General features: G+C 30.6%; 1 protein-coding gene across 1 annotated transcript; it reads right to left on the bottom strand.

Moving 5' to 3' along the window:
• Nucleotides 1–98: 98 nt before the first annotated feature.
• On the bottom strand, nucleotides 99–27,919 carry LOC145329778 (uncharacterized). The gene is made up of 46 exons (XM_080174170.1): nucleotides 27,879–27,919; nucleotides 26,967–27,053; nucleotides 26,035–26,152; nucleotides 25,647–25,782; nucleotides 24,801–24,846; nucleotides 24,214–24,271; nucleotides 23,873–23,933; nucleotides 23,097–23,223; nucleotides 22,877–22,941; nucleotides 22,520–22,599; nucleotides 22,017–22,111; nucleotides 21,624–21,743; nucleotides 21,176–21,236; nucleotides 20,860–20,963; nucleotides 20,260–20,317; nucleotides 19,697–19,752; nucleotides 19,357–19,411; nucleotides 19,005–19,070; nucleotides 18,633–18,680; nucleotides 17,900–17,960; nucleotides 17,430–17,462; nucleotides 17,149–17,233; nucleotides 16,744–16,775; nucleotides 16,309–16,400; nucleotides 15,949–16,060; nucleotides 15,493–15,525; nucleotides 14,847–14,949; nucleotides 14,375–14,460; nucleotides 13,941–13,976; nucleotides 13,574–13,626; nucleotides 12,793–12,919; nucleotides 12,321–12,377; nucleotides 10,782–10,867; nucleotides 10,421–10,484; nucleotides 9,788–9,832; nucleotides 9,573–9,676; nucleotides 9,252–9,315; nucleotides 8,722–8,788; nucleotides 8,201–8,300; nucleotides 7,236–7,314; nucleotides 6,335–6,498; nucleotides 5,017–5,113; nucleotides 4,247–4,343; nucleotides 3,711–3,851; nucleotides 3,170–3,243; nucleotides 99–2,117 (listed from the first exon to the last, which is right to left on the bottom strand). The coding sequence occupies exons 1-46, from the start codon at nucleotides 27,896–27,898 to the stop codon at nucleotides 2,008–2,010; spliced, it is 3,663 nt and encodes a 1,220-aa protein (XP_080030296.1). The 5' UTR covers nucleotides 27,899–27,919; the 3' UTR covers nucleotides 99–2,007.
• Between the last annotated feature and the right edge of the window lie 77 nt (nucleotides 27,920–27,996).

The following is a 27,996-nucleotide window of genomic DNA, read 5'->3' as shown; positions in this document are numbered from 1 at the left end:
TAAATCCATTATTATTTATTTGCAAACAAACAGACACTGTACAACAGTAGACTAGAATTGCTGCTGCTCCTGTTTCTACCAAAATATTAAAAAAAACATGTTTAAAAATTTGTATTGTCAAAAACTATGATGAAAATCATTTATATAAAGAAATAAATGGCACGATTTAATTATAAAGAACGTGTCCTAACTTTTATAATTTCAAAAAAAAATAGTCGGTGCTTTTAGTAAGTAGTAGATGTAAAATGATCCATAGAATTTAAATATGCAATCGTTTTTTTTGAAGACCTCTTATTTTAGGCTTTCAAAAAAATTAAGTTGGTTTTAAGGTAAAAACGCAACAAAAAAAGGAAATTTGCCATTATGAACGAAAATAGTAAGATCTTTAATTTGACACTTTACATTTTGAATTTTGTTGAGTAATTATTGAAAAATTATATTTTGTTGAAGCCCGGTGAATTAAAACTTTGAACTTTGGGAGCGAATGGGTTAAAACAAAATCACAAAATTTAGGATACGTTCTTATAAAAAAACATTACTTGAATTTCGTGCTTTTTAGAATAAATATAAAGTAATAAATCTACCTATTTTTGTTTCTTACAAAAAAAAATTTATTTCATTTTAAAACATGTCAAAAATTTGTTATCGACAATAAAAAAACATAATTATAAGGCACACAGTATATGATAGTAAATAAATTTGTACTTCGCATTGGATTTATAAGCATTTTTAAAGTTAAAGCGAAGCTTTTATACATCGTAATTCCGTACGTCCGAACGTCTGTGCGACCTTATATTCGTTACGGAAAGTTCTGTTAGAAACTTTAGCACAATATCTATTTAAAATATTGAATGAAGATTACAGTTACAACTAGGCATAGTTTGCTCAATTAGCAATTTTTAAAAAAATACTTTAAAATTATTATAGTTAATATAATTGCCCCTGTGATTCCTCAAAAAAGCAAAAATAGTACTGTAAACAAAGTCCTACAAAATAAATTCTAATACGTCAAAAATTTTGTAATTTAAATCTTTTTTCGAAAAATTCACATCGATTATTTTGTAAATTAATACCCGCTTCTAATCCATACTGAAAAATCGTTTATAACATCTTATTACAGCCAATTTTCTACGAATAATAAATAAAAAAGTTTAATAATAATACTGGATTTGTTAGCCCTAACTCTAGGCCCTCGGTGCTGATAAAACTAGAATTAATCTTTAATTTTTAGTTTTATTATCCGCGGAAAGCTGTCTAGAATACAATGAGATAAATAACTATTTCAATATTGAAAGCACCTACGCTTTATATTTGTTTGAAACAATGTTTGATTGGTTATGTTTCGCCTTTATAGATGGTTATATCCTTGTTATTTTATGACTTTGATGAAATATTTATGACTTTATTCTTAAATACGTACATTATAACTTTTTTAGGAAGCAATAAAATTTATTTATAGTGACTAAAAATATGAAAAATAATCCTCTATTGTACATTGTAAACCCTGTTTAAAAATATCAGGGCTCGGCAGCCGCGCGTCATTCTCAGGGAAATCAACCTTTTACATTTTTAAAAATCAGCTTGAAGTCTAAACATTACCCAATATGGCAATTCCTCTTTTCAAAAATTTTTCAAAAGAATCCAAACTGGTTTTATTATAAGGCATAGGCGCAGCAGACTCACAGCTGCCGAGCATTGAAACATTTAGTTTAAAATTAAAGCTTGTTTATAAACGCAATTTAGTAGCTATTTAAATTATATCTTGGGAGGCCTCTATTTACGCATATTGTTATATTTTATCATAGAACAACTTTTTTTTATAAATGAATAATATAAAATTTTGGTTTGTCTTTTTTTATAGTTCATATTTAATTGTATCACAATAATATTATTGGTACATTTTATAATTCATAACTCTTCTTTTTCCCCAAAAAAATACAGGCTATCAAAGGTAAATTTTACACATTTTTTCTAACTTATTAAACCTATTATCAAACTGACTAAATTTTAAATGATTTGTCCACGGATATTAGGTCCATCATCGGATACGCCAGGTACGGAGTAAGTAACTGTAACTTTCTTCTTTGGAATGGCAAAGAAAAACTCGTTCTTCATACCTAAAATTATTTGAGATATCTTAATCTTTGCATTTTTTTTTATCATAGGAGATTCTAATATAAATGAGGTAAAATTTATGTTCGTTGACAAACCACTGGACCAAAATGGTTCCCCTTTTCAGATGAGCTACAATATAGGGTATGGGTAGTTGCAAAATATTTTTCGGTCAACACGTAGCTTTACAAAGTGTTTTGAAAAATCAGCCATGTGACGTCATAAAAATGAGAGATTATCCATCTTTTGTTTTAGGGGTTTTCTTTCCCATTTCTCCTCTCACCCGTCATTTTTATGACGCCAAATGGCCGATTTTTTAGACATTTTGCAAAGCTACTTGAAGCAAAAACATTTAGAGGCTATAAGCAAAGCAACTAGAAATAATAAAGAGGCATAACTAAATATAAAAAATAATAATAGTAAATGTTACATGGTTCACACAAAGTGTCTAGTCAAGCACAGATTTAACTTTTCAATAAAATCTAAAATGCAGCCGTTTTTGATAAAATTAGATTTGAAAATTTTAAGTTCAATTTTCATCCACTAGGAGTTATCGCATAACCATGACAAGAAAAGCAAAGATTATTTATTTAAAAGTTTGAACAAGTTTGCTTTTATAAAGTTCTTCATAAAACCACTCCTGAAGTGAGTTAATTAATGGCCATTTTTATCAGTTGCTTTGCTAAGGTCACGGAAATTCAGACTTAAATAAATCATATACAGAGAGGTTTTATGACAGACTTTATAAAAGCAAAGTTGTTCAAAATTTTAAATAAAAAATATTTGCTCTTCTTGTCATTATTATGCGGTAACTCCTAGTGGGTGAAAATGAACTTGAAATTTTCAAATCTAATTTTCTCCAAACCGGCTGCATTTTAGATTTTATTGAAAAGTGAAATGAAGTTACCTAACCTAGGGTAATGAAATGCACTATGTCCCAATTAAGGTTCTGACACTAAAGTCAAAGCACCTTCATACGCACTGTGTGTGGGAGGTGGGGGGTTGGGGGAGTGTTTCATATGCTCGCTAGGCACTTTGAGAAAAATAAAAACGTTACCTATATAAATAGAAATCATGATAGCTTCGCACACCAGATCATAAATGAAACCGAGACCATACCTCACTGTTATTCTAAATATTAAAAAATATTAGTTGCTTCGCTTTCTAGAGTATGCAGGGGATATCAGAAAAAAATGCCCAAACCTTTCCCGACTCATTCCCTGAACAGTAAAACCCAAATTTACAAGCAATCTCTTCAAATTTGAAAAAGAATAATTCTAGAATATTATTGCACTTATTAGAGATAAAGAAGGCTACTCTGTAAAGCAGAGAAATGCGAAGTTATTACTAATGGTAGGGTTAATTTGATTTAATTTAATTTGGTTCTCCTTTCAGTAAGCTTCTTCTAGGTCTAGGGAAGGTTATGAACTATTTTGGGAGGGGATAACTCCACTCTCCCGAGAGAAATAGAAAATTTCCCTTTACAAAAAAAATACTTTTTCTTTCTAAAACTTGAAACAACCTCCCAATCCTCAAGAAACCCTAAAAACCTTATAGGCTTAGCCACTAGTAGAAGTAACATAACCAATACACCTTACCTATAAAATGGAATTCCAATATCTGAGAGAATATTGAAAAGAGCAATTTGGGACCCAAGGACAAAGGTTACGGAAAAAGTGGTGACAGTTCCAAAAGCCTGTACAATCAGTCTTGGCTCCACACACTCGCATATAATCATTCTAGATACAAAATGCATTATTTTTACGTTTCTACAAACTTAAAATCCTTTTACAAAAGTAACGGGATCTGTGTCTGTCTCTTTGTGTGTAACAAAGTTTCTCGCTAACGGCTTTATCCGATATGGTTCTTCTTTACAAAGTAGCTTCTTCAAGATAATAGGGATAAGACAATGGCCGATAAATTTATATACACCCACAATGACACACAAAATTATTCCTTCTGTAGATTACAATTAGTGGTTGAAACATTAACGCACTTAACTTGAACCAACCAATCCAAATTCATCAATAGTCTCCAAAGTTGTAGAGCCAACAAATTACAAAACACTATTAAAAACTTTGGGGACTAGTGTAATACACAGTCCATCATCCCCTCCCTTCCTAATAGAAATTACCTGCAGGTTGCTATAGACATGGATATTAGTCCAAATACAAGAATGCTCAGATTAATCAAGCGGGGTATCAATAACAGCATCCCAAAATAGCGCAAATCTAAATTAAATAATTCCTGTTAGCCTAGCAAAGTTACTCTATAACAGTTCGTGTACTTCTGTAGGTATATTTGAAGCAGCTTATAAAACCTATAAATAATGACGTTATACAGTGTGTTTTTTATGAGAACTTTTTTGAAAGCAATTTTACCCCACTTATAGTTATCAGAATTTAATGACCAATGGCTTATTTTCTTCGTTTTTTATAACCATTTACAGAACATCAAAAAAAATATTTTAGTTTGTTATTAAAAAAGTGCAGTAAAATAAAAAATTCAAAACCTAGGTGTCAACATCTAAATATGGTTTTAGCGCATTTTTCTCATGCTCAAATCTTCTACCCTTTGCAAGAATGGCTGCAAAACGCTTCAAGATTTTATTTTATAAAACAAGGATTCTTACATTCATAAAAGCGAGTTCAACGAAGAATAGAAAGGAATAAACAATCAGTTTCAACTGCAAGAAAACACTTCATTAGTTGAAAGAACGATTTTAACATGTCTGAATTTATAGTTAATAAATGTGTACCTTATACAAACAAACTAACACACATAAATAGAAAAAAAACTGATTCTTGCAAGAATATGAAGTACAATAATATGACATTAATTGAAAGATAAACCTAAAGATATTTTTTGAGTTTTTACTTTTCTAATTCCATTGCTAAAAATTACCTAAAAGTCTAAAAGTTTGAATCGTGTTAACAACATCTTGACCAAATAAATCATCTCCAATGTCCGCTACAAACTGTTTTCTCGTTCTTGTTAACACCTTAATATAATATAAAGAAAAATGCATGGATAGATGTATAAACGTTGATACGTCCGACAGACAACTAACTTTTTATTGAACGACCTTTGCCTGAAATTCTGTGCAAGATCATAAATTGCGTCTGTTTTAGGACAATTATATCGCGCACCTGACATAGCAGAAGAAACCATTTTTAACGTCTGTTTTGTGACGCGGTGTAAGCCGATATTCGAGCGGATGAGTAATGCAGTGTTTTGCTACTACATAGACTATATTTACTGACAGACAAGGAAGATAGAAATTTTATAGGACCTATAAAAATATGACGTCATACTGGCCTACCATTGGCCAATTAAAATGAATACTGGCCTGCCATTGATAATTTAGTCTGTGTATTGGCATATCATTGGTCCAGTTATAATTAGAGTAAGATAGAAATTCATATTAACAAAGATAAATGCATTGACACAAGGGTAAAAGATATATCTATGTCCGTCCGTTAGTCTGTCTTTAATTTATTTTTTCCCCCATGGAAGTTACTTTTTGATATATAAATGGATATATTTTTACTTGAATCTTACACCATATATTCATACTAGCTGCTACGCCCCTAGAGGCTTCTAGGGGGACTTGAGGAGAGAGTCAAATTTAATAATTAAACTTCTTATTTTAGATTTTAAAAGAAAAAGTAAAAAAAAATTTTGGGGGGGCGAAAAAATTTTTTTTTTGGAGGGGGGGGGGGTGTCTCATTTTTAATTTTAGTTAAAAAAATTTAAAAATTTTTTTTTTTTTGGGGGGGGGGGGGGTTGGGGGTGTCCCACCCCCAAAGAAAATAGTTATAAACCTTCCCGGGACCTATGAGAAGCTACCGTGTTAAGGAGAACCCGATCGGTTCAGCGGTTAGCGAGATCCTTCGGTACAAACACACAGACACACAGACACACAGACACACAGACACACAGACACACAAACACACAAACACGCAAACACACAGACATCCTGTTACTTTAGTATAAGGATTTTCTAATAAAGTGAAACAGTCAGTTGGATAAAATGGACGATTAAACCCCTCCCCTCTTCCAACCCATTAAACCCATTCCCTTCCATCCTACTGGATGTACAAACTGACCAATAAGTGAATTCCTGTTAGTAAGCTAAATTGATGACAATTTTTCCCCTGTCTTAATATCCACATATATTATTTATCCATTAAATTAAATAATTAGAAAATATTTACCATACCTGCCTTAACGGGCTGAACAACCGCTCCGTCCTATTGAAGAAAGTATTAATAGGATTCATGAGAATATTGCTTTTCTGTTGTAAAGTTTCAGAAAATACATTTCCCAGTGAGGCCCAGGGCATACATTCTCGCTCTCCATAATCTCGCACACGCCGTGTCTCATCTGAAATTGTGCTTGAAATAATCGTCATACATATTTAAAACTTTATCATGTTGGCACGTATATTGGACGCATACTCACCATCTCTTTACATTTTTATTATCCAATAAGAAAGATTTTCTTATCATTTCTATCTTTTTATTCGATATTTATTCTCAAATGTTATCTACTTTTTTAAAAAGTTATCCTATGAAGGATGACATCATTTAAAAAAAAACTTCACCAAAAACATTGCAGACATACGGACGGTTAGATAGACAAGTGGAACTATAAAATAGCTTCGTCGCTTTTAAAAGTTCAATTATATCAATAAATGGATGAACTGTTATAATAACTAACATATTAAATACTAGCGGCTTTGCCCTAAGAAGTATTTTTAAAAAATCATGGACGCTCCTAAAAAATGATGCAAGCATGGGAATCATTAAATCTTCTATTACCTACCCAGCTAAAAAAATTGCGAATAGGTCGCCAGTTTTCGCGAATAAATGGCGAATTCGCAAAACATATGCGGCAAAAAATTCTTTTAAAAAATAAAGGGGGGGGTGGGGTTGGGGTTGTCCCACTCCCTAAGAAAATAGTCTAAAACCATCGTAGGATCAGTAGGTATATTCCCTGAAGAGTAGAATCCAATCGGTTTGGTGGTTACCAAGATCTTAAGGGGCAGACGGGCGGTTGGACGGACAGACAGACATCATTCTACTTTGTATTATAGATAACGTGTTAAAAAATAAAGTTACCTTCAAAGAGATTAATTTTGAGTAATAGCTTATCAATCGTTTTCCCAAATACTCCTTTAGGTTCTCTGTACATGTCAATCTAAAAAAATAATGATTTCAGTATGGCCTTGAAACCGATTATTATCCGCTGGCTTAAAACCAGTTCATAGACATACTGAATAATCAAGTATCGTATCGTATTATAGTCGATTTTCAAAAATACAAAAAATAATATAATTAAAATATAATGTATGAATAGTCTAAAACCATCACAAGACTTAAATCATAAAACTAGATCTTAACCTAAAACCACCCGGAGACCTCGTAAAGCTTTCATAAAATATAAACAAATTGAAATCATAATCTACTGACAAAAAACCTTATTACTTTTTGTATTATGATTTAAAGAATGATTTATGATCATATTTGTTTTAACACAAGATTACAAGGTCTAACAATTCAGATTATTAGACGTACAGATATGACATAATTGTAGAACAACCTGTGAGAGTATGATTATTCGACAAAGACCAAAGTGGGTCAAAAATGAGCTATGTGACGTCATAAAAATTACGAAGCCCATTTTGTTCCGAATTTGTATCACTTTTGAAAAGTGCGACTCCAGTTACGTCATATTTTTCTTTCCCGAAAAAGGGAAGGGGGGAAGAAAATCTCTTCAAAAGAGATGGGGAAAACCCCCTTTTCTCTCATCTCTTTTTTCTTCCCCCCTTCCCATTTTTTTCTTTCTCCCTTCCCTTTTTCGGGAAAGAAAAATATGACGTAACTGGAGTCGCACTTTTCAAAAGTGATACAAATTCGGAACAAAATGGGCTTCGTCCATAAAAATGAGGGAATATCCATCTCTTTTTAGGGGTTTCCTTTCCCACTTCTCCTCTCATCTCCCTCATTCTCATGACGTCTCATTTTTGACACACTTTGGTCTTTGTCGTATTATTCTTTTTGTAGCAAGCCAAAAAAATAAATACCTTAGGATAAATATTAGCCATGGTACCGAAGGCACAGGCTATAAGACACAGGACTATTGGCAGCACCCAAGTCCATGGTCCTATCCGCTCCTTTTTATACCTGAAAAGTAATATTTTACATGTCAATGATATGATCTTTCTTGTAAAAATTTAACATTTAAACTTGAAAGTTTGAGGATAAGTTTAACATATTTCAACTTAAAAAAAAATTATTGACAGTCAATTATGATATTTGTCATGTTTGCAAATTCCAGGTACACTTTAATGTAATTATTTTTGTATATCTGTCTGACCTTTTAATTCGACCCCCCCCCCTTGCTCCTCTCTTTATCAAAACCTTCCTAAACTTTACCCTTACTATATTTTGTTCTATTGTTGTACATTTTACTCTAATGCTATTATCATAGTAAAAAAATGTTTCTAGACGTGTTTAAATTTGAGTATGTAGATTTTTTAATAAATCTTATAACAATTTAATGTTTAACAATTATAATGCTAAAATATAAGTGAAAAAAGTTGACCTGATTTGATTTCTTTTCTCAATCTTTTGTCCAAATGGAGTTGAAAATGAAACCAGTTGTCGTTTTTCTGAACAGAAACAGGGTTATGCCAATCGAGGGTAAATTATTAAATCAAATTTAATAACTGTGGGTTAATTATATAGATTAATAACTTTTGAAGTCAAGGTAAAACATTTATTGATTAACTGTTCTTGCTAGAATTGACATACAAGCCCCGTAGAATATATGAATATTATTTTCTAATAATTCAAAAAGAAAGAAATCCAATGAAAAATGGTCAGTTTTCAAAAATCTTTTGACAGACAAAAAACTATACCCTACAACTTTAAAAGAAAATATCTAATTACTACATAGAACGATTGAAAATGACTTATGTGCTTTTAACCAACAACAGATTAAAATCTGACACCATTATTTTGGGAATACATTGTTTTAAGGTTCTTTGAGGTATAAAAAGGACAAAACCTTTTTTTTTTAATTTGTGAAAAAGGTCAAAACTATATGCCTTTTTTTTAAATGCATGAAAATACCTAATTCATCCCTCCAATCTTGTTCCATATTGGTTAGATTCTCGTGATTCTTCTCAGTTTTAAACTAAAAATAATATAGAGTAGATTAATTTTTAATCAGAAGAATATCAAAATACACACAATCTTATTCAAAACTATCAGTTAGTGTCTTTAAATGCCAGCATACATATACTGTTACCTATACGTAATTGTTACAATTAACATACGTTTTTATTGATGGAAAATCGTTATTTCAAATTTAAAAAATCAACAGACTCAACAATCCAAAAAGCATATTTGCTATTAAAAATGTAATTTAAAAAAGGCTACAAATATAATTACCTTTAAGATCAAATACGATACGATGTATGCAAAAGCAGCTGCCATAGCTAAACCAGAAGCTATTAATGACAGCTTCCAACCAAGCTTCTTCTCTAATTGAACCTGTTTTCAGCAGTTAACACTTTAACAATTAAAAAAAAACAAGAATCTACTGCAATATTTACTATTTACAAATGATGTTTTTTTTAATTGTTTTTATAGTTAAATTGTTTCCTTGACTAAAGGTAGAGCATCATCAAAAACTCGAGTCAATTCATCAACTGGAAGAAAATTATAAAATTAATTCATCTAACATTGCAAATTGCAGAAGTATTATTGACAAGGACAAGTTTTATACATTACATCACCAACAACAAGATAACAAAATATGCCCATGATTTTGGATGGGTGGTGGCGAAAAAAACGCATAAAAATGTATCACCCATTTCTCTGAAAAAGTATAAAAAGGGGGTGGGATAAATAGGTCCCCTCCTCACCCTCTCCTGAATGATTTTCTTGAGGGGGTTTATTGTTGGAGGGAAGGTGGGTATACTTTTAAAAAATACCCCTCCCCCCACACAAAAAGTCTTATTAGGCAGGTTAGGGACTTCGGTATAACCCTTTATCTAAATGACCAGGGAGTAGTACATACATATATACCCAACCAAAATAATTACAGAACAGTTGTTTGAGCTCAACTATGAAAACGTTTTCTGATTTATTAATACATAGTTCAAAAATTAGTTGGGTAATAATGAGAGTTATAATTTAGTTATCTAGGCTGCAAGAGAAAAAACTTGGTATGTTTGGTAGACAAATATATTATACTCAAAAAGTAGCTGATTAAGTGAAAATAAAAAAAATAATACCTAAAGCTGTATTTATACTGAGTGCCAGAATTAATAGAATCAGAACCAGAAACCAATTCAAAAACTAAAAAAACAGATTAAAGGATCATAATAATTCAAAATGTATGGGGAGGGGGGGGGGGTAAGTCAACCCTTTAATTTATATTTTAGTTTAAAAAAGAAACATGCGGGGGAGGGTGCAGTACTCTCTCCAAAATAGTTAATTACCCTTCCATGGACGTATGAGAAGCTTTTCTGTAAAGAGGAACCATATGGATTCAGTGGTTAGCGGATTAGTGAGATCATTCGGCACACACACATATATATATACATCCTATTACTTTCATAAAAAAAGTTTTCAGTTTTAAATTGAAAGTTTAACCTGTCCGTTTATAAACTGTCTTCTTTGCTTTGCAGAAAAGAACAGTATTCTTTGCGGCCAAAAGGCAGAGAAAAGAACATAGATTCCTAAACAAATACATATTACATTTGACAAGATCTTAAAAATAATCATATCATATAAAAATTGTAAGCTTTTTTGCAGAGACGTCCAAAATTTTTAAAACTACATGAGTTTACCTTCCTCAACCCTCATTTCATCACCCTCAAAAAATGCTTGGAAGTCCTTGGTTTTTTCATTACTTAAAGCAAAGCATTTATAAAAGTTTCATAAAGAAGTTGTATCAACTTTTTTTTTTATAGCTAGCCGGTTCTTTTAGTAAGTAGTAGATGTAAAATTTTTCATAGAATTCAAATATGCAATCGGTTTTTTTGTAGACCTCTTATTTTTTAAGTAATTTAAGTTTTTTAAAAAAATAATTAAGTCGGTTTTAAGGTACTAAAACGCAACAAAATAAAAGAAGAAAATGGTCAGTAAGAACAAAAATAGTAAGATCTTTAATTTGACACCTTACTTTTAAAATTCTGATGAGTAATTATTGAAAAAATCTATTTTTTTAACCTCGGTATAATAAAAACTTTAGACCTAAATATTTTCTCAAACAGACATAAAAAACATGGGTTCATATATACCATTAGAATCAGAAAAATATTACGAATCCATTGTAAGCAAAATTGAAAAAAATTTAAAAATTAAAAAATTACAGAAATGGCCAATTATTTTTTTTTGTTCAGACAACACTATTGTTTTCCCTTTTTTACCCCCTCTTTACCCCCTCTTTACCCCCTTCCCATTTTTATACTCAATTGAAGAATTAAGACGTTGCCTGTACAACATAATATGATATTTTCATATAATTCCTTTTATTGTAGTTTATATACTATATTGTAAACTTTTTTTTTCAATTTTGCTTACAATGGATTCGTAATATTTTTCTGATTCTAATGGTATATATGAACCCATATTTTTTTATTTGTGAAATAATAAAATTAAGTTCAAAGTTTTTATTCTCGTGGGTTTAAAAAAATCGATTTTTTCAATAATTACCTGACAGAATTGAAAAAGTAAGGTGTCAAATTAAAGATCTTACTATTTTTGTTCATAATGACCATTTTCTTTCTTTTTTTTGTTGCATTTTAGTACCTTAAAATCGACTTAATTTTTTTTTTTTTAAACTTAAATTACTTAAAAAATAAGAGGTCTACAAAAAAACCGATTGCATATCTGAATTCTATGAAAAATTTTACATCTACTACTTACTAAAAGAACCGGCTAGCTATAAAAAAAATAGTTGATACACCTTCTTTCAGGAAAACTTTCAGCTCTTTTGAAACCCTTAAAGCATCACATCTCAAATTCAACGACACAAAAATCATAAGGTCAAACGGCTTGTTTATAAAAGGGTAAGAAGAAAGCAAAAAAGTTTCCTAAAACCCTCCAGTTATTGAAATCTTAAACTTTAGATATAAAACCCTTTACACTTCATATAATAAGATAAAAATTAAGATGATTAAAAATTACCTATAGCTACTGGGGGAAGGAAGGGCAGAAGTTTCAAAAGGGTAACCGATGCACCGCCTATAAGTAATAAAAATATCATTATTATAAGTGTGCGCTTTCACCCCCCTATTTTTAATTTTGAATAAAAACATTTTGAAAAAAAGAGATTTTGATTAAGTCTTGAAAATCATTGTTAATTACTGTTATTTCTGTAAAACTTTAAATTTGTATTAAATGTAAATTAGAAATCAATCCTTTAAATTTTTTATTATAAATCCTATGTTTAAGCTGTAAGATCTTAATAAAAGAAAAATTGATGTTTGTCTTCAATGATAATAAACAAAATTACTCTTTCCAAGGCGGATGCAAAGCTTGAACGTTACTATAGGTTGAACTTTCCTATCAAGGTTAATGAAAGTACCTAAACGAGTGAGAGCGCATGCTTTTAAAACTTTAGGTACCAGTATAATTAAAGTCCAATTTCATTTATTACCTATAGATAACTTCTTGAAAGCTCCAAATGTGAAGCTGGTTACCCTCCGTATTATCTTTTGTACTTCCCAGATTTTCTTCACTGAGGCTTTTAGTAAAGTGGCCAATTTACTCAGGGCACTTCCAACCTATTTCAATTTTTTTTTATGAATTAAATTTAAAATCAGGAGATCAAATCCTGTACAATCCCCCATGCTAACCTAAGGGAATGTAAGACCTAGAAAACCTATACTTCTAAGGTATCATAAAAATTTAGTTAACAATCTTTAAATTTGGCACCCTAGCACCCTAGAATTTAGAGACTCGTACGGTTCAGTGTTAAGCGAGATTTTAATGGACAGACAAAAAATTTGTTTAGGTTTTTAGGTTCTCATCCATACGAAAAAACTATGTCTAGCATCGTATTATAACCAGCTTTCTACGAATATAGAAATGTACAATCATAAGATTAAAACTAGTTTTTTTAGCCGTTGACTTCGGCACCTCGGGGCTAAAAAAACTAGTTTTAATCTTATAATTGTACATTCTATATCCGCGGAAAGCCGTTTATAATACGATACGAGAAATAACTATAATTAAATTCGCAATTTTGTACAAACGGATTTACGGATAAAGAAAAGAAAAACAATCTGACAGGTATTAATTATAAAAAAAAGATTCTTTACTTAAAATAAAAATCATAATATGGTTTATTTTAAAAGCAGTAAAACTTCGATGTATCTAATCTATTGTTTTAGCTAGCATTCATTAAAATTCGTTTTAATGTAATTTTAAAAACTTACTCTTATTGTGTAATTAGCTGTTTTAGTTCCAATAGCTGCGGCTGAACTAGCACCTATAAAACAATTATTTAAAAATATAAACTGTTTAGAATCCAATCTACTTATAAGTTTTTTTTTTTCGAAGGTATATTCGACTGTCCTCCTTCAAATAGCAAAGTAATTGACGGCACTGATTTATCGTTGAATGAGCTGACTTAAAATTGGTAATACTATGAACAAACTATATATCTTTTAATCTTTCGGTAAGACATATTTGCATACTTTTCTCTTTTCTTATAGTAAATCCCTTTTTAATATTATGTTACCTAGTCAATTCTGCGCTAATTATGAACGTAAATGTCATTGTTTTATTATAATTTATAATTACCTGGAACTAAACTTAGAAATATACCAGCCAATGTTCCTTAATAAAAAGCAAAATTAGAAGTAAAAATTATTTTAATTGCAAAGCTTTTCTATTATTAGGGTTAGTTTGTCTGTCCTTAATGGATATGTCTGATAATTCTTTCAATCTTCTTTAAATTAATTATTCTTACATTTTCAATCTCTATACATTTTTTTTAATGGGGATGGGTGATCGACCACACCCATTTCTATATTTTAGTTTTTTAAATCAAATTTTTTAGGGGCTGTAATCTTTGCTCTTGGAAGGGTGTTGGTACCCTTCCCGAAATTAGTTATATTTCCAGGGCCTATGAGAAGCTACACTGTAAATGAGATCCATATCGGTTAAGCGGTTAGAGATTTTTTGGTACAGACAGACATAGATCCTACCATAGGATTGACCCATCCAAGTTTTACCTGATGCCAAAGAAGTGTATATGTGCTCACAAGTAACTTCAAAATCAAATTCTTTTACAATATTCTTCAGAAAGGTTTCAACATCTCTAGAATAAGTAAAGATTATAATGTTTAAACTTTTAGTACTGAGGTGTTAACAATTTTAAAAACTACATTAGATCACCCCTCTCAAACTTTAAAAAACCTCATTTTCCCCCTCTCAAAATTTTTAAAAAACTACATAAGATTACCACCCTCCCTCAAACCTTTAAAAATTCTCATTCTACCCCCCTCAAAAAAAAGCTTTGACGTCCCTGACTCTATAATAGTAAATGTCATTATATCTGTATGTCCCTGTGAAAAGTTTTAGAGAAAGGTATTTTTTTGGCTGCTGTTATTTTAATATACAGATGGGATAATCATCTTGTACATCAAATTATTGTCCATTGTCTTATTCCCTCAAGATGACTGGGTATTTATTTATAAGCCTTACCTTACACCAGATTGGAACTTTCTGAGTTCATCAACAATTGCTCTTAAATCTCCCATCAACATAAAGTCCAAATCATACTGATCAAGAAATAAGGAACAAAGGCCTAAAAGACAAACAAAAATAATTAATCATATACTCTCTAGTTTATTGGAACACTGAAAAGTTAAGTTTTGATGTTTAAGTTTTTAAAAATTTCTTTTTAAAATAATTGAATACAAGGCTAAAAATCATGCAAACTACCAACCCATCAATTGTACGAACTTTTCCTAAATTTGTAATATACTTCAAAGATCCTTTTTTTGTTGCCATATGTGCTATAATAAGAAATTGATTAGGCCAGACTTTCCCTTTTTTCACACCTAAAAGACTTTAAACACCCCTATTGAATTCCTGAGCACGCCAGTTTGTTAATATACTAAATAGTAAGCATAGTCCTGGTTGAGATTCTAACACTTCACCTACCCTGCAACTAACGGAGCCATTATTACATACTTTGTTAGGTCAATAAAAGATAAATAGTCATATAACTAAGACATTTGTAAGTAATGATTATATCATTAAGAAACAATTAACCTTTAATCAATTATAAATCAATGGCCTCAAAATATTTAACGCAAATAAAATTTTGAAAAAATGTTTTTTTTACCTATAACTAATCCACCTAAAGCAAGGGCTGAACCTAAACAAAAATTTAATAGAGATTAATATTATTCAAATAAAATGATAAAATCAAAGGTCTGTTGTATGTATGTTATTTTGCGTAGAAATTTACATTAAATATTGCTTGCACTCTATATCTTCTTTTCGAAAACCGGGATACACTTTAAGGCGCACTTTCTGTTTTATTTTTATTGACTGATTTGAAAAATTTTAAAAAAGTTATTTGATATCAATACTTGACTTGTTATTTTGGAAGCAAAGCTACTCTACAAGTCCAAATTACCCTCTGTAATTCTTAAAATTTCTTTTCCCCCACCCTTATCTTCTTTTAAACCCTAACCAATGGGGGTTGGGGGAGGTTTTCGCTAAACTCTCTCATTTTTTTCTTTCTAGGCAACATAGTCCCTACGAATAGAAAAGCTGCATTTAAAAAAAATGTTACCTAGAGTGTCAAACATCCTGACAACCTTTTTATAGGCTCCCTCTCTCTTCACAAAATTTTGGTACAAAAATTTAAAGAAAAATCCGTGAACGTCCTTCTCATAGGAACATCTGATTTTGTATTACATTCAAACAAAATTGTTTGGATACAGGATACATTTTTTAGCCTTTTTCTACTTAGGGAAAAAGTTAAAAAATATAAAGGGTTAGAGAAAGCAGAAAGTTTAAAAGAAGAAAAGAGAAAAATGTAAAAATTTGGAGAGAAAAACAAGAAACTTAAAGAAACCTATGTTTTGAGAATTGAAAATATAGTTGATAAATACAACTACTTTGATAGAATGTATTATGAATGTAATTTCCTTCTGGTGATTAAAGCAAAGAATTGAAACATAGTAAATACTGTTAGCAAAGATATAAACACAACTACAAATAAAACTACTTCTTCAAAATCCTAAATTTATGATAGATTTAATCAAAAATAATATTTTTATTACAAAATTTAAAGACTGATTATCCCCCACCCCCACCTTTTTATTTTTTAAATAAATTGAAAATGGGGAGGGGGGGGGGGATTTTTGCAATTCCGAAATTTTCAAGGTTTACATGTACAAGTAAACCAAAAATTAACGAAAAACTACCTACTCTTTAAAAAACGTAATTTCATAAAAAGGTAAAAAAATGTATAAAAAGGGTTCAGAAGCCATTATTTTGCAACTAAGCTGCAGCTGTTAAACGCGACTGTGGCTGCTTAGCCTTATGAAAAACTGATGTAATTATGTTTAAATCTATCATTCCTTTGTTAAGTCAAGAAGCTGTCTTATTCCAGAACTGAAATAAAAGTATCAATATTAAGGAATAAAAAAGTTGCTTAACATGGCTGAAAAAAGACCAACAATTAGTATCTTTCAACCTGAAATTTCAAACAGAGAAAAAAAACATTTTTTGTTGTTTAGCTGGAATATTAACCTGTTTAGGGTAATAAATAATTTGGAGAGAAAGTTTTGGAAGGTTTTTAAAGGGGTGAATTTTTGGTTATTAATTGCTAACCTTATATCTAGTAAAATAAGTTTATAGTTTTCATATCGTTCTGCGGAATTTTTCACATAGGTCCCATTTGGCGAGTATCCTTAAAAGTTACTATTTCTGTAGATACAGGTATACTAGTATTTAGGAAGTTTATCTAAAAAGATTATCATCTTACCTTAATAGGAAAGGAATGAAAATTCTGGATAGCGCTGGAGTGGATCTTCCTGGCATCCGAAATGCTTGGATGGCAAGCAATATGGCTGAAATTGAATTATATCAAATCAAAATAAGTTATGTTCTGGTAAAGGCCCGGTTTACCAAAACAAAGATTATTTATCTTTATTATTATTATTTAATTATTTGTGAAAAAATGTGAAATATTTAAACAACAAAAAACAACTGATCAAAAACGTATTTGACAGACGGAAAGAAAGACAAAAGTATTTAGCTACTCACCAAGGTATACAGCAATTACAAGAGAGGCACAACCTAAAACAATTTTTTTTAAATTTTATAAAAAATATTTCATAACATACATTCATAGAAATGTAGTAAACAATGAAAATGACAGTATTTTAGCATGAAAGACTGTATAGTACAATTGGCTTTAACGAATCATTATTTAGGTTCTAAAATGTTCTCGATATGACATATATTTATTTAGATCAGTGAAATATTCCAGTCCCTCACCCTTTCGGTTTAAAAATTTGTCTGAGGAATAAAACCTAAAAAATGAAAAGAAAAGTCAGGGCTCGGCAGCCGCGATGAAGCCTCAAATTTAAACCCGTTTGGATGCTTTAAATTTTTTTTTGAAAAAGGGAATTGCTATATTTTGGCCAGGTTTAGAATTCCAGCTGATTTTTAAAATTGTAAGAGGTGGATTTATTTGAGGCTTACAGGCGGCTGCCTAGCCCTGCCAAAAGTACCTGAAATAACAACTGTCCAGAAACGAAATGAGACTATATCAACATCCATAAATAGAAAACCCTGAAATCAATATGTCACTGAAAATTTATCCAGGGACTTGCAGAAGGGAGGTGTGTCCTTATAGACGGTGAACATTTATGGGGGTTGATACACCCTATGACACTAAAATAACATCTTTTGGTATATATCACACCTCCCTTAAAATCATATTCCTCTCAAAAATAATTATTAACAATTATCTAGTTTATAATAAATTTTCCAATTTTGTTATACAACAAATTGACGCTGATATAGTATGATTAAGATTTGAGTAAAACACTAGAGTGAGAAAATATTAAATAACTGTATCTCCCCATCACAATGTCCTTATGCCGACTCTCAATTGAGTCATTGAAAATCAACCAAGTAGCAGGAAATATTTTGGTTGCAGACGAAAAAGGTCACCTATACATCTATCTGTTTGATAGAAAATCAAATCAGAGGGGTTTTAGGTATATCATTTTGATAAATCTTCCCATAATAACGATTTATGATTTGCATGAAAAAAGATGTTTACATTACATATTCAAATCCCCTAGTGCACAATTAACAATTAACATGATTTATCATAAATATATATTTTTCTCTAATTGTATGTTACTTATTATACATAGAAACGGCTCTATCATTTTTACAAGGGCGTACTTGCAAGGTTTTTTTTTTTATAAAAAAAAACTTAAATAATGGCTTTACCTGTAAAGTTATGGCAATAGAACACATATAACATATGAAATAGATACCCTAAACATGAAAATATACATATATGATATCAAATAATCCTTATGGTGGAGAATGTATGGGAGAAACGCGATTTCTCAGCTACTTTTCAAGATAGACTGGAAATTTTTATTAAGATTCCATGTATCAATTAATTGCCTAATTTACTTGATCCGTTGGTCATTCTCATATACTCATATTTAAAAGGTTTCTACATTTTGGTTTTCTATAATTTTTTTTTAATGACAACTGGACATTTGAACAATAATTTATACAAAATTTGGACAACAAAAAAATTAATCCCTCTTTTTAAAATAAATAAAAAAAAACAAAAAAAAAACAATTTACCTTATTAATCACTTCAATAATTTTTCCAATTGGTGTGAGATTCTTATATTTATCTTGGTAATATTCCTTAATATTAAACAAGTATGATTTGATTAGTTTAAATAGCTACAAAGATTCAATATTTATGCTTATTCAATTATCTAATATCTGTATTTGTTAGTTAATATCTCTAAGAAATAAGAAAAGAATAGTATTAATTCATATTAGTTGCTGTGCACCTAGCTTCCAAGAGCTCTGGATGTATAGGGGCAGGGAAAGCAAAAAAAATAGTTTAAAATCACCTCAAGACTTCATACAAATTGAGCATAAACTGAAAGTTTAAAACTAAAAGAACTATTCTATGATCATTTACCTCATCAAGCTGTGTCTCTTGATAATGTTTTGGTACTGTAGATTCTATCAATACTCTAAAAAAAATCATTTAATCTTTTTATTGTTCTTTAAAAATCGACAATGAATGATAAACAAAACATTACACAAAGCCAAAATAAGCTTAGCAAATTATTTTCGTCTTATTAATATCAATAACTATACTGTAAGAAAGATGCAAACTATGAATTCGTAATGATACTTAACAACAGGTATATTAATTAAAGGTAAATCCTTTTTTATCTATTTTACCATATTCCTTTTTTTTACAAATAAAACTATGACTTCCTTTTCTTTTAATTTTTAAGTTAATAATTGATTACCTAGCGCAATAAATTTTTGATAAAGCCACTTCTTTTCTTGTTAACCATGTATCATCCTAAATTTCAAAACTTTTTTTCATTTAAACATTCTTTTATAATTAATCAGTTTTATTTATATTTTTTATGCCCTGTCAGTTTGAAGCCTAACAGCCATGTGTCAGTAATGGATGTAGATTACGTGATGAAAGGGGAAATTTTGTCGTCAATTTAGATTGCTACAATGGTCCCCGTTTATTGGTCAATTAGCTGTTCAAGTAGGAGGTAAGGGAATGGGGTTTATCGTTATATTAGCCAGCTGTAAGTAGCATATTATCAGTGTATGCGAGAATATCTCACATTATTCATGTATTCTATATCCATCGTGTTAAACCTAAGCAGATTTAAGACTTAGTTTACTTCATAATAACTAGTAGTAAATTATAAGTAACATTTTTTGTTATTTATATGGACAACTGCCATACGTAGTACAAAGTTAGGTAATATTGAGTTGGATTTTCCATCTCATATTCGAAAGTAACAACATCAAAAATAAAATAAAGATCAATGAAAAAAATGTAATGTACCTTATCATCGATATGGCTCATTTTTAGTCTATTATCCAACCAAGCTACTCCATGAAATCTAAAGATAAATAAAAAAGGTTGTATCCGTTAAAAGTTTTTTTACAATGGTAAAAATTATCAATAAACATTGCTGCAATTGTTTTAACCATTTATTGCTTTATAACAACTTAAGTATTTGAAATATTACACGTCATCATAAAGTCAAAGTCACAAAATATAAATTATCAAATACTACTTAACAAACCAATCATTAGAATTCCAATAATAGCATTTACTAGATTTACTGTTACAAAATAGTTAATCTTGAACCAATGAACAAGGGATCAGACGTCTATCCTATTATATAATTGTCCTCCTTTAATGCAAAGCATCTTATAGGTCCAGGGAAGTTTTGTAACTTTATTGGGGGAGGGTAAATTTAGCCTCGCTGGAGAAAAGTCCATTTAAAAAAATTACCCCCCCCCCCTTCAAAAAAATGCATCCTTTCCTTTTCCTTTTAAAAATTAAATTGAAAGATTCCTCCATCCCCCTTCCCTCAAGTGTTCCTAGAGGCATCTAGGAGCGTAACCACTAGTTGTTAATACAATAGAATTATCTTACTTATGAGGTATAAAATGTAGAGCATATCCAATAAGAAATGAGAGTAAACAACCAGACAGAACAGAAATGTACCAGATCACAGCATGGAAAGCAAGTTGGGGAACCTAGATATTTATAGCAAAATTAGAAGAAAAAAATTCTTAGCCAAGAAGGAAGAGTTCCGAAGCATAATTTACATATTAGTAAATTTATAAGTATCACAAAAATAATTGGATGTAATAATTCTTTTAATTTATTTTCAATAAACGATAATTATTAGAGTTGGGCTATTAGAGGTATCTTAGCCATCTTTAATAAATAGAAGGATTTAAAGAACCTGTTCCGTAGGAATCCCAGTTCTTCTATATTTTCTCTCTTCTAAAGATCTTCCATAAAAACTAAACATTTCAAATTGTGTAATTTTATCAAATAAAAAATCAAGAATACAACAAATATTAGATTTAAAAAAGCTTTTAACATAAAGAATGTTTAAAAACGAAATTAAAAAAAAATATTAAAAGGGCTTCATTAATGCAGGTTATTTCTGTAAATGACAGAATTTTTGTTAATCGGGATATGACGAGCAATACATGAATATGGATATGACGAGCAATACATAAATTGTTTATGTATGTTTGCATTACAATCAATTTTCCCTTTTACTCTTTTTCCTTTTGATTCATCCTTACTTTCCGTGTTTTGTACATTTTGATTTTATTCTTAAGTTGCTAATAATGGATAGTGGATGGCAATGCAATGGAGGAAATTACAAACAAAACACTTACTAGAAAATAATGTTCGCCGCATTGAGCGACATGGATGAGGTTAGAGTTAGAGCTGCCAGAAATCTCATCTTCCATCTGGACCGGGATAAATGAAACAGGATGGATGAGGCGTCTGTATGTCTGAAACATGTGTATGCCTATCAATTATATTTGTCTGTTAGTTTGTCTATCTTTCTGATTGTCGAAAATTTTGATATTTGTCAGCTTATTAATATATCATTTTTTCCAATAAATCTGTCTTTGCTTATGTCTATCATTCTGTTTGTTTATCTGTTTCAGTGTCCATCGTTATATCTGCCTATTTGAACCTCTCCGTCTTTCTGTAGTATTTTTGAATCTATCTATATATCTATCTTACTTTGTCTGTTTGTCTATCTATCTATCTAGTTATACCTAAAAGTTAACTCTCCATATTCCTTCCATCTAAAAGTGATGGTAGCAATACTATCTATGGTCACCAGTATTGCTGTTAGTATCAGGTACACCAACTAAAAAATAAAATAAATTAGTGGGGGAGGGGGCGTCGTAGTTGTAACACAATGAGTTACAGAGGTAAGTGTTAGAGTTGAAGTCTCCTTCTCAAACTTCTCAGTTGCAATATATTCATTAAATCAATCAATTAAATAGGTTACGAATTTTTCAAAATACACATAAATAATATGGAGGAACCAAAAGATGCTAAAAATCTAAGCAGCCATCAGCCACAGACTTCCAGAAGCTGTGGCTGAAGCAACTATAATGAACCATAGCCGCAAAGGCAGCAATGTATTTGAAGGCATAGCTACAGTTCTCTGATTTTTAATCTAACGGATCGCCTTAATGAGCCAATTTTTTATTTGGGATGGAGGGGGGGTAGTATAATCACCCTACTGCCCCACAGATAACTTAATACTGACCTGTATTATACCAGCAAAAGTTTTTATATAACCAATCCAAAAATAATTCTCTGGTATTTGATTCCAATCTTTATCAAGACCTAAAAACAAACTATTATTTTAACAACAAGAATGTTCTAAAAAAGCTGATAACTTTTCAAAATAATAGTAAAGACCATGAAATCGCTACTGTAGGTACTAATTAAAATAACTCTGGTAAGAAAGTTTACAAAGATACTTTCAACCTTAAAATTTTATTTGAAATCGATAGGATAATTCTTACATTCACTTGTATAAATTAACGACAACAGCTATGGACGTACAGATCCTCATTATGGAAAAGCCTTTGAAAATTTGATTCTTCCTTATAAATATTACCTAAAGCCTGTTGCTGTTCTTCTGTTAATTGATCTTTCTGTAACCAGAGTTCTTCTTCTGGTATACTAAAAGTATTTCAATTTAATTTTGGATTCATCATAATCTATCTATCTATAATATCCTAATTGATCATACATAGATAGAATGATACGTACTAAATAGTAAAAATTGCTCTATATATCTAATTATATAGTATATATGTAATATCAATCTATAATACCTTAATTGAGCATACATAGACAATATGATACCAAAGATAGCCCCACAAGCACTCATGAAATTTAGAAGCCTGAGGAAACCAATGATGAGATCTAGTTTGGCAGGACGCTGGTAGTCGTCATCTTCAACTAATAATAAAATAGCTTTTAATAGATGTTTTAAACTACTTATTAAATCTAATCAACGACTGTTGCGTAACATATCTCGGCCCAGTTCTGAGTCATGACTTAAAATGGTTCATACTGCTGCTATGACAGGTGTAAGAAATAAATAACTATAATAGATAGGGGGAATAATTTTGCCCAAAACATGTTCAACTTATTACTATGCATTGCACAGTTAGGACTTTCAGAGAAGAGTCGTGCAATCAAAAGGTTGGTTGCTATAAGAGACATTTAAACATATAATTATTAATCATCTATCAATATTAAATTTAGATAAATAATCAGCACAAGGGCGTCCAAGCATTTTATATTGGGGGGGGGGGGGGGGGAAATCTTTATATCTTATAGGCAAGGACGTCCATACTTTAGATTTTTTTTTTGGGGGGGGAGTAAAATTTAAACTTCAAAATTTTGTGGGGTTAATCACCCCTTTAACCGCCCCCCCCCCCATTGGACGTCTTTGAATTGAATAATTATCTATCTATACAATATCCATTTATATGATTTATATGTTTAATAGCTATATCTAACCATCAATTATAACCAACTAATTATCAATTTCTTTATTAATCCATAAATCTTTTTTTCATGCTATCTATCTTTGAATGTATACCTTTAACAACATCAACTTCGCCATGATGCTCTGTATTCTCTCCCTCTTCTGAGATACCCTTCAATTCAAGATATATATTTAACTTTGCTTTTTTGTGCTTTCCCACAAAGTTCATATCGAGCACAAAACATTGTTAAAATCAATGGAAAATAATAAATAAGAAGGATAGTTTCATCTTTCACCAAAAAAATCAATACTAATAAGAGACCTAAAATAAAAAGTTATAAAACTTTCAGGACTATTAAGATTACAGTCCAATGTCCCCTTCCTCCCTGAGTTTTCCATAATACTATATTAAATCTACTTCTATTTACACCTTGTATTAGAAATATATTTTCCTTGATATTTTTCTCTTCTTGGCTGGTTAGGGTTTTCATTTTTCTCATGGAGGTTCTTCGCCTTGTAAAAGAAAACAAGAACAATTATTTGTGAGAAATTGCTAAGCAGCGCAACCTAGATGTACGGAGAGACAGTAAATTCACAGACCGTGATCAGAAAATTAATTTCCATATGAAATTGCTGAAAATTTGGATATTTTTGAGGTGTAACACTGGCATAAAACTAGTTTTGTGCTGTAACTAAAGGCTACTTCTTCCGGGTGCTATTAGTCCAGAGGCTAGTTTGTCCGAGGCTACTTTGTCCAAGATTCAGATTGAATTGTTTGTTAGAATCCTGATCCCTTGTCCTTGCATTAATTTAAACAGATTCATCAAAAGGGAAGAGGGTTAGGTATGAATTTTTATGTTTTGTAAAAGTTTATCCTAATTCTATTATTGAGTAAAGTATAAAATATTCGGTGCTTTCACTTAATCCTTCCAATTGACCATTTAAACCTCCCTCTTCACTTTACTTTAAAAATCGTTAAAGGTTCAATCAAAAGGTGAGGAAAATTGCCGAATACATTTACAGGATTAAATATAAATATTACCCAATTGAAGAATCGAGTTCAGTAAGGCCATAGTTGTTCTTGGGATCTAAACAAATAAGAATGTAAGAAAATAAAATGAAAAACTGATTCAATTGTGGTAAAAAATGTTTATCTATTGTTCAAATTTTTCATATTTTTTTTGTAAAATTTTGAATTTATATCCTTGAAATTAGAAAAAAATGCTTTCTTTTATGATCGTCACTTTAATCCTTGTATAAAAGTAACAGGATCTGTGTGTGTGTGTAAAATTAAAATGGGAGAATCACGCTAACCGCTGAACTGATATGATTCTCCTTTACAGTGAAGATTATCAAGGAAGACTCATAATTATTTAGGGGGGAGGTTAACACCACCCTTCCATTAAAAATCGCCGATAGAAAATTAAAAGTGGAAAGTTTATTCTCCTCCCCTCTATACTCATGTGCCTCTTCTTTGGGATTTGGTTTGATAAGTATTTAAATGGAATAGTTATTTTTCGCATCGTATTATAAACGGCTTTCCGCGGATATAGAATGTACAATTATAAGATTAAAACTAGTTTTTTTAGCCCCGAGGTGCCGAAGTCACCGGCTAAAAAACTGGTTTTAATCTTATGATTGTACATTTTTATATTCGTAGAAAGCTGGATATAATTCGGTGCTAGACATAGTTTTTTCGTATGGATGAGAACCGGTTCCTATCCACCGGATTCGAATGAATACGAGAAAAAGTTTTATCCTTATTATCATGTTTATTATAACAATGGGATACATTAATTTACCGACCATTGCCAACTTGCTGATATACATATTGTAAAAAAATTTGAAGAAAAAATGACGACATAGACAAGTCTTTTAAAAATCTTACCATCAATATTAAGATCAGACTTTCCATTGTGTAGGCCTCCATTAATTGTATGTATTGCAATATCTCTGGCATTAGATATCAATAACTGTTTGTAGTCGTCCTTGTTATCACTTAGAATATCACTTATAGAATCACTAACAAAATTTTAGGGATATAGAAAAAGTAAATGATTTTTGTTCAAAAAATTCTTGTCAAATTCTTAAAACTTTTTATTGGTATCCATTTGAACCCTTCTTGATTTGCTGAGTACTAAAGAGCAATAGAAATATATAAAAAGCATAAGTTTAGCTCGTTGAGAGATTTTTACTTTTACTAGAAAATTAAGGTAATTTGTTATAATTTATTGAAATAATTAAAAAATTTGTCATTTACTGATAACTATATCCCTTTTATGAACATTATTGGAATCACTGTTTTTATGAACGGGTGTTTTAACTTCCTCAATATTGGGTGCACTGGGAATAACTGTGTCGGGTTGAGTCTCATTTAACTCCTGCGAGGGTGCACTGTAAATTTTTTTATACAATTATGTATTGGTATAAAATTAGAGTTTGAGTCTCGGCACAAAACTGCCTTATTACTGACTACATTTATTGCTACTAATGACTAAACTATGGAATGCCTTAACCATAAACAGGTGATAGATATGATCAAAACTTTAGGACAAATGTCGTGCAACAAATGGGTTGGTCGTCTGTTTGGTTTGCTTTAATTGTCTATTAAACAAGGATGACAACATCCATAAAAGCGAAGCACAAAAACGGTAAGACAAACGGACATTAATACTTGTATAGTGTCAGAACTGAATAATCAAAATATAATGTATAAGAGTCAACGCAAAATTGTAAGTAAATTTGTTGAAAAACGGCTTGATTCAGGATAATGTTTATGGACATGCTTACATTTTTAGGACTTGATTATAGAGTTGCTTTGCTTATTAAATTATACTTTGTTGTCCCAGGAATCAATACACCAAAAATCAGATCAATTGGATGATCAGATCACATAAAAATTTGTTGTTAAAAAAGTAAAAAAATCACAATGTTTAAAATGGACGTACGGACATTTTGGTGATGATTATAGAGTTGATACGCTTTTTAAATCGTACCTAACTATTAAAGGAATCACCATGCAAAATTTGAAATCGATAGGACAATTCTAAACAGCTATCCGTTACGGACGTACGGACGTTCGGACGTACGGACGGACCGACCCTAATTATAGAAAAGCTTCGCTTTTAATAAATTATTAATAAAGCTTATGTTACAAAAATTAAAGTTTAAGGTCAGATAAGTTTCAATGGCAATCGTTGTATAAAACCTGGGTGATAAATTTTGAGAATCTTTTGAGGTTTGAAAATTTTGATTTTCTGTTGGAATACTTTTTTCGGCTTCATGTTCTTTTGAACTGAAATTATAAAACAAGGATTATGATATGATCATAATCTTAGTATTGCATGATTTCTAAGCTTGAAATAAATGTAAAAATAGCTAAAATATCTATGATTAAATTTTGATGTGCTTGGACCTACCCTTTCGAAATAGTTGGCTTTCTGTCAACATGCAAGGTCAATGGTTTATGAAATAATATCGAATTCTATGTTTGAAATATATCTAACTAGACTAGTAACTAGTAACAAAATGTCTATAGCTGAGTTAATATCGACAGTCTAGGTACAGTATATGTACTGCATAATCATGAGTTATGCTGACATTAATATAACTTCACAAGCTTTAACAGGGAATAAATTATAAAATTTGAATTTCTTTTTTGACCTGATGCTGGACATTTCTACCCAAAACCTAGAAATGTCATTTAACGCAATTCTAAAAATGACTAGACTATAGATACAAATAATCGTTTATTATAATTACAAGATTGGTCAAGAAAGGGTAAAAATTATTGGAGGTAGAAAAAAATTGCTCTATTATAACCCCCACCCGTAAATAATATATTTTAGGTTCATATATAAAATCAGGGAGGGAGGGGACATTGTGATGTTTGTAGATCCTCAAGATTTATTTCAGATTGGCTCAACAACTATGGGCACTTTTACTGAATTTTGATTGGTTGGTTCATTAAGTTGAGTGTCCAAACGTTTCAACCATAAATTTGTATTATCATTGGGGATACACATCACTCTATAGGCTATTGCCTTATCCCTTTAGATCCCAGATATATATTTGTTAATGTTATAAAGCGCATAACTCAAAAAAAATCAAATAAACTTACCCTTTTTCCTGATTACTCATTTTAAGACATACATTGTAAATAATTCTAAGAAAAAAAAAGGAGTTTCATCATACATCCTAAACAAATAGATAATGTGGCGTGCGCGCGGTAGGGGGGT

This window comes from Acartia tonsa, chromosome 10 (genome assembly GCF_053477335.1).
Source record: "Acartia tonsa isolate MP-2025a chromosome 10, ASM5347733v1, whole genome shotgun sequence".
Taxonomy (NCBI): Eukaryota; Metazoa; Arthropoda; class Copepoda; order Calanoida; family Acartiidae; genus Acartia; species Acartia tonsa.
The sequence above is the reverse complement of the archived record's forward strand: the minus strand, read 5'-3'. Positions and strand labels throughout refer to the sequence as shown.

Bases quoted from the DNA above. Each gene is read 5' to 3' on its own strand.
- LOC145329778 (XM_080174170.1), bottom strand. From the start codon at position 27,898: ATGAGTAATCAGGAAAAAGG. The intron at 22,942-23,096 runs GTATTATAGATT...AAATACTTTTAG, and splicing joins TCTATGTATGCTCAATTAAG to TATACCAGAAGAAGAACTCT. The intron at 18,681-19,004 runs GTAAATTGTTTT...TTTCATGTTTAG, and splicing joins TTATTGAAGTGATTAATAAG to GGTATCTATTTCATATGTTA.